We start from the raw sequence: 9,197 nt of genomic DNA, 5'->3' as shown, positions 1-9,197 counted from the left end.
ATTGTATAGATTACTTGAGAAAATTGTTGTTAGGCCTACCTTTTACAACGCTTTGTATCCATCCATTTGGAGTATAAATTTTCTTAATTAAATCCGAAAAGAAAATGACCATGATGCTTCTGTAGAAATAGACTTTTCGCTGTAAGACTATCGGCCTTTATAACAAAGTGAAAATTCACCACAAGAGAAAAAATTAAGATTACGAGTTTGCAAGTCTTAACAAGACGAACAAAAACAATAGACAACTTAACAATAGAAATTATTAACGCAATATATAGTTAACTTTAGTATCTTACAATAGAGGATTAATTACGAAAATGTCACGATATAGCATTTAATTAAGCAGTAGTAACAATACGGTATGATCTTAACGAATTATGAAAATGTTAGTCCTATAAATACTATCTTACAATACGAATTACAAAAATGTCATCTGAGCATTTTAGGATTGTTTTGATATTTTTAGTAGTAGGCCTATCTCGTTTCAAACCCTTAGATATTACAGCACACGGAGTTCTTATTCCTGGAAGTCTCTCCCCAAGTGTGAACAGTTTAAGAAGATGAGTTTAAATGCCATCTAAGGAAGGCCCTTTTTCCATTCTAAAAGTATGAGGCCCTAAATACGAATTGAAAATGTCATAGAAGTCGAGTCTTCCGCCGAATCCCTTTCTGATTTATTATTACAATATTATTACAGTATCAATAGAGGTTTCAACGGAATTGTAATGTAAACTATGTAATGCTATACAAACATATGGATATAGCAGTATGATTAAAATAAATTGATTTAAGACACAATTTAATTTGATAAATAGCCTATTGCGATTAGTGTCACAAGCTCATTGTGTGAAAAACATCCATAAGATAAATTTACGCAGAATACTGCCCTCTCTACGGTAATATCTGCTGTAGTTGATCTCGCATCAACTGTTTAGGGGATCGATGAGGGCGCCACAATTACCCGACGCAGACAGTAGATAATACCACGACAAACCATATACTGTTATGGTAACTTTATTCAAAGACTGGCTCTCTCTGTAAGTCTGGTGACTAAACATAAGAAAGGTCTAATTAACATCAGATAACTAGTGTCGTACATCATAAAACACAATAATCATAAAACGTAAGGTATAAGAACAAGCATTATGCCGTCAGTACAGGAATGTAGTCAAAGCGCATACATTATCTCTATGGTCAACTTGAATCATTATAAACAGTTATAGATTAACATTTCAAACAAGCAAATAAACAAATGACTGCGATGCCAGTCCGAGCTACTGTATAAACTTACGAAAACTATGGCGCAACTATCCAATTCTACAACTGATCAGTAATCATCAATCAGCTTTCACGACGCAGTACATCTCAAATGTACCAACACTGTAAACAAATGTACAATCTTACCAATAAAATCTTATAACAAACATAAGAATACATATCATCATCATAGCATAATTATTATTACTAAACAACTTAATCAGCCTCAAGTAGGCATAACGTTAGGCTTACAAACATCGCCATTAACAATCAGATAGTCAAAGGAACATAATAAACGCACTTGAAATATAAAATAATTTGATAGGATAGTTAACATATAAGTACTACAGCAAATCATGTAACCTTAATATGATAGAACACTAACGGTAGGCTCCACAACCCACGTAGCAAACTCTCTATCGTACGCTTATGGGCGCAGCCATATTTGTTTACATTCTCAATTTGACCTATTGACCTGTGACCTCAACGTCGGTCATAAACACACGCCATAAAGTGAACCACGCACGATCCACAGCGCGCTGAATACATAGGCTTAATTTAAACGTAATAAGGGAAGCGTTTCCCTGCGTTAAACTCAATAACGATTACAGTGTTAGGTACTGCAATTAATATACGATAATATTATAATGTATAAAGAAGTCAAACATACCAAATATACATCAATCAAGTATAAAATGAGTGGTCGAAAATGCACGTCAAATCCTGTTCACATTCAGGATACCACTGACGCGCGCTAAACATACCATGTGACAACACACGAACAATGTCGCCCTCTATAAAGATTTGCAAAACTCTTACACACCCCCCTGTAAAATTCAAAGAAATTTTACACTCTAACCAGTAGCAATCGAGGATCTGTATACAATGCAAAGTTTGACAACTGGTCGTTTTAGAATATTGTTGTTAACCTTAACATCAACGCTTCTAACGTGCCCATCTTTACTTCTATACACGCGAAGTACCTTGCCCATAGGCCATCTTCCTCTGGGTGTAGTCTCGTCAACTAAAAGTACGACGTCGTCCACCATTACATTCCCTTTCGGTGTAGTCCATTTATTTCTCTTCTGTAATAATGGAAGATACTCCTTCCTCCAACGGGTCCAGAATAACGAAGCCAGGTATTGCACCTGCAGCCATCTCCTTTTGCCGTACGTCGCTGACTTGTCGGTAGAATTGTCGACTGGCGCATCTGGACCTTTCCTGAGAAGTAGTAGATGATTCGGTGTAAGTGGCTCCTCATCTCTTGTATCTTGAGAAATATCGGTGAGTGGCCTTGAGTTGAGGATTGATTCTACTTCAGTTAGAACAGTCGTTAGCACATCCTCATGAACGGTCTGCTGTCTTAATACACCATGCAATATCCTGCGTACAGATTTTATCAACCGTTCCCAGGCACCTCCAAAATGGCTTGCGCTAGGTGGATTAAAGTGCCATTCAAACATCTTAGTATGGCAGAATCGTTCTAATTTATCGTTGTTAAAAGACTTCATAGCTTCCTTTAACTCTCTTTCGCCACCATGAAAGTTAGTACCATTGTCGCTAAACATCTTTTCGGGCTGACCTCTTCTAGCGACAAATCGTCTCAAAGCGTTAATGAAAGAATCGGTGTCAAGACCCTTTGCCAATTCCAAGTGCACAGCTCGGATTACCAGACAAGTAAATATACATCCGTAACGTTTTACTATACTTCTACCCTGCTTTACATCAATTGGACCGAAATAATCCACACCCACAAACGTAAAGGGTGGCTTGCTGTCTGTTACTCTTTCTGCCGGTAACTCTGCCATCATTTGTTGAGCTGGTCTAGCTTGATATTTCTTACATACAACACAATTTCTCAACGCACCCTTTACTGCAGAGCGACCCTTTATCACCCAGAAACGTTCACGTAAAGAATTTAATGTAGAAGCCCAACCGCTATGACCTACTCTCTGATGATGATGTCGTATAATAAGTTTGGTAACATCTGTATCTGCTGGTAACAGAATGGGATGTTTTGTACATTCATCCACACTTGCTCGCCCAATTCGTCCTCCTACTCTTAAGAGGTCTCCTATCAAGACAGGATTTAGTTTGGCAAAACGCTTGTCAGTCTTCCAATGGCTAAGTTCGGTTTTCTGCAACCAAGTGAGTATTTGTGTTTCACTATCCTTGATCTCGTCTACAGATAAATTGTTCCCTTGCCTCGGTCTAGCCTTGATCACGTTCTTGAAACGTAATATCCAAGCATACACACGAACTAACTTTGTCCATGATGAATATCTCAGTACTAGCTCTTGCAGCGCAGTGTTTTTACCTACATTGGTAGTGGTGTGGGTGAAGGCAGCTAACTTAACTTCAGGATCTACGGAATTATTTGTATCTGCAATATAGATATTTGGCCAATTATCTTCACTGTCCGTCAAGTATTCAGGACCTGTAAGCCATTTAGTTATCTGAAGAGTTCCTCTAGAGCCTTCATCTGACGGGTTATCTTCGCTCCTGACGTGTCGCCATTGGTGTGGTTGAGATGTTTCTCTGATTCTTGCGACTCGGTTTGCTACAAAGGTTTTAAAGCGCTTATTCTCGTTCTTGATGTACCCTAGTACGATCATAGAGTCGGACCAAAATGTTGTTTTGGCTAGATGAAACCGAGTTTCAATTTCTCTTCTTACAATTCCATCTAATTTTACTGCAAGTACAGCACCCAGCAATTCCAGTCGTGGAATTGATATGTTTTTCAACGGGCTCACCTTCGCCTTGCCTATAGCGAAGCTTACGTCAACATCATTGTTTCTTGAAGTCGTTCTGAAATATGCTACCGCTGCATAACCTTTCTCCGAAGCATCACAAAACACGTGCAGTTGGGTGTTCACAGCTACTTCTAACTTCATCCAACGAGGGACTTTAACATACTGTAGGTTGGAGATACTTGAGGTCCACTGGTTCCAGATTTCCACTTCACCTTTCTCTAGTTGTTCGTCCCATTCAGAACCTCGCCTACATACTGTCTGGAGTAGTGACTTCGCAAACAATACGAACGGAGCTGCGAATCCTAACGGGTCGTAGATAGAACTTGTTACTGACAATATCCCTCTTCTCGTCCTCGGCTGGCTCTTCAGCTCAACTTCAAACTTGAAGATGTCGTTTTCGGCGTCCCAGCAAACTCCCAACGTCCTTTCTGTAGGTAGCTGGTCTAGACTGAGAGGTACTGATGGAGCCCTCTCAGACTCTGGGATGGAATTTAGCACCTGTCGATCACTGCTCAACCATTTAGTCAAACGGAAACCGCCTTCATGTAGAACATTTCGCAGCCGTTGAGCCAACTCTATAGCTTCGTCACATTCGCTGATTGAAGTCAAACAATCATCGACATAGAAGCCGCTACGAATGACGTCAGTTGCTCTTATGCCGATTGCATCTACTGGCTTGTTGTTTTCCGCAGTCTGTCTTAAAGCATATCCGGCACAGCAGGGAGAAGATGTTGCTCCGAAAAGATGTACCGTCATTCTGTATTCATTAACCGTTTTAGTTGTATCACCATCCTTCCACCATAAAAAACGAAGAACATCTCGATCGGTTGGGTTTACGTGGACTTGGTGGAACATACCTTCTATGTCAGCAACTAGAGCTATACGTTCCTGCCTAAACCTTGAAAGAACTCCAACAAGGTTGCTGGTAATCTCTGGACCCTTTAACAAATTATCATTTAACGATATGCCCTTCCACTTAGCAGCGCAGTCGAATACAACTCGTACCTTCCCTGGCTTGCGTGGATGTATCACAGGATGATGTGGTAGATACCAGACATTACCCTCGTCACCTTTCTTGTGTTTGACTGGCTCGGCGTGTCCCTTGGAGATGTATGTTTCTACCGTCTCAACATATTTAGCCCTTAGACCTTCATCTTTGTCCAGCTTTCGCTTTAGGCTCGCCAATCTGATCTCGGCTATTGGTTTGTTGCAAGGAAGTGGATGGTCATCATATTTCCATAAAAGACCTATTTGGTAGTGTTTGGATTCTTGGTGTAATGTAGTACTGACTAAAATATCTCTAGCCCTTCTATCTTCCACAGAATCTTCTTCAACTTCTAGACCTTTGTTGTCTAGTTCCCAAGTTTGTTGCAGCTGCTGCATAAGTTGTTCGTTCGACACCGAAACGCTGATTCTATTACTATTGGACGTCAATTTTCCTTTTGTTTCCTTACCGGGACCCATCACGCACCATCCAAGCTGAGTTCTAACAGCATAGGGTTCCTTGGCTTTACCACGCCTCTCTTCTTGGACCCAGAAGGCTTCCGGTGTATCAGCACCAATTAGCAGTTGTACGTCTAGACCATTATCTAATTCTATAGGCAAACTCTTGAGGTGGTCCCAAGCACTCAATTCTTTTAGAGTTGGGATGGACTCTTTACCTGCAGGGACACTCTCTACAGTCAGCACCTTCAACGATAATTCTTTTTTCTCCCGTATACCGCTGACGTTAACATCAAATGAGAAGCCTACCTTGTCGGCATCGCCATTGACTGTTGTTGCCGTATATTTCACTCTTTGACCAGCAACACCGAGTTTCCTCCTTAGGGCTTCGGAGCAGAGACTTGAATCTGAGCCGTTATCAAGTAAAGCCAACGTCTTTACCTTGTTCCCATTACTTGCAACAACTTCTACGGGAACAGTCATCAAGTAAATATTTCGGCCGCTTATAGCTGCTAATGATGTTACGCCTTCTGGAGGATGCAGCAGATCATGATGTCTAGTGGACTTGCATGTCTTGCATTCTGTTTTTCTATGACACTTCGAAGATATGTGGCCAGGTATCAGACATCTATAACATAGCCTCTTAGCTTTCACAGTTTTTACCTTATCATCATAAGACATGTCTATAAATTGTTCACAATTATAAATTCTATGATCTTTTTCGCATGCAAAACAAGATAAGCCCTTGGACGTCTTGACAACATTTGTTCGTACCTTTGGTTTTTCGGTGTCTTTGGATCCATTTAATTTACTCCCCGACTTACCCACGCTTCGGCCGAACATATTACAAGAAACCTCTGCTTGCCTTTCTACAAACTTCAACATATCTTGAAATGTTGGTTCACCACTCTCTAAAATGTTATGTGCGACATTTGCCCATTTGTTTTGTAACACAGTGGGCAACAAAGATTGGACCTTTAACAAGTTACTGGTGCTATTGAGATCACTAGTATACCCCATTTGTGTTAACGTTACATCACACTTCTTCATTGCACTTACTAGTGACCAAAGTGCGTCACCATCGCCTATGGTTATTTGCTTTCGGGTTTGCATGTCAGTCATTAAAGCACTTAAAATCATGTGAGGCTGGCCAAATTGTTTACGTAAAATTTCAAGAGCCTTGTCATAGCCTCCAGATTCCATTAAAGGACAGCTATCTATGCAACAGCGTGCTTTACCTTTGCACAACTGAAGGAGATATTGAAGTTTAGTATTATCATTAGACAATTTTGATGCAACATTAGTTTTAAAGTTATTTACAAAGGTCCAGTAGTCAACTGGATCACCATTAAATTCTAAAACCTCAGCCTTAGGCAACTCAAGTGCCAACTTTAACTCGTTAAGGCCGCTAAAGGTACCACTACTAGAAGTGGGTCCACCATCTGAAGTGGATACATTAGATACATGACTAACACTACTAGAAGTGGGTCCACTATCGGAAGTGGCTACATTAGATACATGACTAACCTCCTTTACTACAGGTTTGTGCTTAGCAAGGAATTTTTTCGCTAAATTCTTGGCCTTCCAAAAGGCCTCTTGAGAAGTCTCCATCCACTGTTCTTCAGTTTCGAATGCTTCATCGTCGAGTAGCTCACCTAATCTCTGGTGTGCACATTCTAGTTTCTCAAACGCTACTTCAGACTTGGCTAACAGTTCTGTCACAACCGATAAGTCTGCTTCCTCTTCTTTGAGTTGCGCGTTTAGCATGTTCAGGTTACGGGTCATCGACGCTTTCTGGCTACGCCGATGATTTCTCAGCTCCTTCGTCTTAGCTTCCAGATCTTCCATGTTGACTTAGATGCTGAGTTTTCTCACTGTAGTTGATCTCGCATCAACTGTTTAGGGGATCGATGAGGGCGCCACAATTACCCGACGCAGACAGTAGATAATACCACGACAAACCATATACTGTTATGGTAACTTTATTCAAAGACTGGCTCTCTCTGTAAGTCTGGTGACTAAACATAAGAAAGGTCTAATTAACATCAGATAACTAGTGTCGTACATCATAAAACACAATAATCATAAAACGTAAGGTATAAGAACAAGCATTATGCCGTCAGTACAGGAATGTAGTCAAAGCGCATACATTATCTCTATGGTCAACTTGAATCATTATAAACAGTTATAGATTAACATTTCAAACAAGCAAATAAACAAATGACTGCGATGCCAGTCCGAGCTACTGTATAAACTTACGAAAACTATGGCGCAACTATCCAATTCTACAACTGATCAGTAATCATCAATCAGCTTTCACGACGCAGTACATCTCAAATGTACCAACACTGTAAACAAATGTACAATCTTACCAATAAAATCTTATAACAAACATAAGAATACATATCATCATCATAGCATAATTATTATTACTAAACAACTTAATCAGCCTCAAGTAGGCATAACGTTAGGCTTACAAACATCGCCATTAACAATCAGATAGTCAAAGGAACATAATAAACGCACTTGAAATATAAAATAATTTGATAGGATAGTTAACATATAAGTACTACAGCAAATCATGTAACCTTAATATGATAGAACACTAACGGTAGGCTCCACAACCCACGTAGCAAACTCTCTATCGTACGCTTATGGGCGCAGCCATATTTGTTTACATTCTCAATTTGACCTATTGACCTGTGACCTCAACGTCGGTCATAAACACACGCCATAAAGTGAACCACGCACGATCCACAGCGCGCTGAATACATAGGCTTAATTTAAACGTAATAAGGGAAGCGTTTCCCTGCGTTAAACTCAATAACGATTACAGTGTTAGGTACTGCAATTAATATACGATAATATTATAATGTATAAAGAAGTCAAACATACCAAATATACATCAATCAAGTATAAAATGAGTGGTCGAAAATGCACGTCAAATCCTGTTCACATTCAGGATACCACTGACGCGCGCTAAACATACCATGTGACAACACACGAACAATGTCGCCCTCTATAAAGATTTGCAAAACTCTTACATCTGCAAATGAAATTAATTTTTTTATTAGATGTCATCATATTAAATTATTATTCAGTGTACTTGTATTGTCTATTGTTTTTTTTTAAATAAATTTGTTCCGGAACGATGAATTGAATCTAGGCTATTCATTATATCTTGGTTCTGAAAGGGCCCCGCTTTGAATAAACTCCTCTCTCAAAAACTCATTCCGCAGCAGACCTACCCTCCCATAGAACATAATTATTTTAATAATCTATATATCTATAATGTAATAATTTATTTCCTCGAATAAACGTCCCGCCACATGCATAAGCACACAATATTGTATTACAACACACTTCTATTTTTAGTCATTTATTGATTGACATGATCTACAATTTACCAAGCATTTGTGATACCATTTTTACTTCACTTCTTGGTATCAATTGTATTGTATTTGTTTTTTTGTTCCTATATAATATATATATATATATATATATATTTATACCATATTCCTCAAAAATATAAACTCCAAACCGCTCCCCCGCACCTAAAACCCTCCTGAACAATAAACTCCCCCGCTGAGAGTTTCGAATAAATACGGTTAATAAAAATACAGTTGTTAAAATGCTTAAGTCGTCATGGTAGAGTCCCTACAATAGGCCTACTGTGAGCAACGGCTCGGGTCGGGCCCCGGGTATAAGTTTTAGCCTTCCTTGCAATTTTTACCCTCCCCCTCC

The 9,197-nt window shown here is 39.4% G+C and overlaps 1 protein-coding gene across 1 annotated transcript; it reads right to left on the bottom strand.

Annotated features, from left to right (window-relative positions):
- Nucleotides 1-959: 959 nt before the first annotated feature.
- LOC144847442 (uncharacterized) lies at nucleotides 960-7,301 on the bottom strand. The gene is made up of 2 exons (XM_078703850.1): nucleotides 1,928-7,301; nucleotides 960-1,380 (listed from the first exon to the last, which is right to left on the bottom strand). Exon 1 carries the CDS (start codon nucleotides 7,299-7,301, stop codon nucleotides 2,112-2,114), a length of 5,190 nt encoding a protein of 1,729 aa, XP_078559976.1. The 3' UTR covers nucleotides 960-1,380; nucleotides 1,928-2,111.
- Nucleotides 7,302-9,197: the final 1,896 nt, after the last annotated feature.

Source organism: Antedon bifida, chromosome 1, assembly GCF_963402885.1.
Source record: "Antedon bifida chromosome 1, ecAntBifi1.1, whole genome shotgun sequence".
In the NCBI taxonomy this organism is placed as follows: domain Eukaryota; kingdom Metazoa; phylum Echinodermata; class Crinoidea; order Comatulida; family Antedonidae; genus Antedon; species Antedon bifida.
The sequence above is the reverse complement of the archived record's forward strand: the minus strand, read 5'-3'. Positions and strand labels throughout refer to the sequence as shown.

Excerpts from the sequence above, each read along its gene's own strand:
- LOC144847442 (XM_078703850.1), bottom strand. The coding sequence starts at position 7,301 with ATGGAAGATCTGGAAGCTAAGACGAAGGAGCTGAGAAATCATCGGCGT.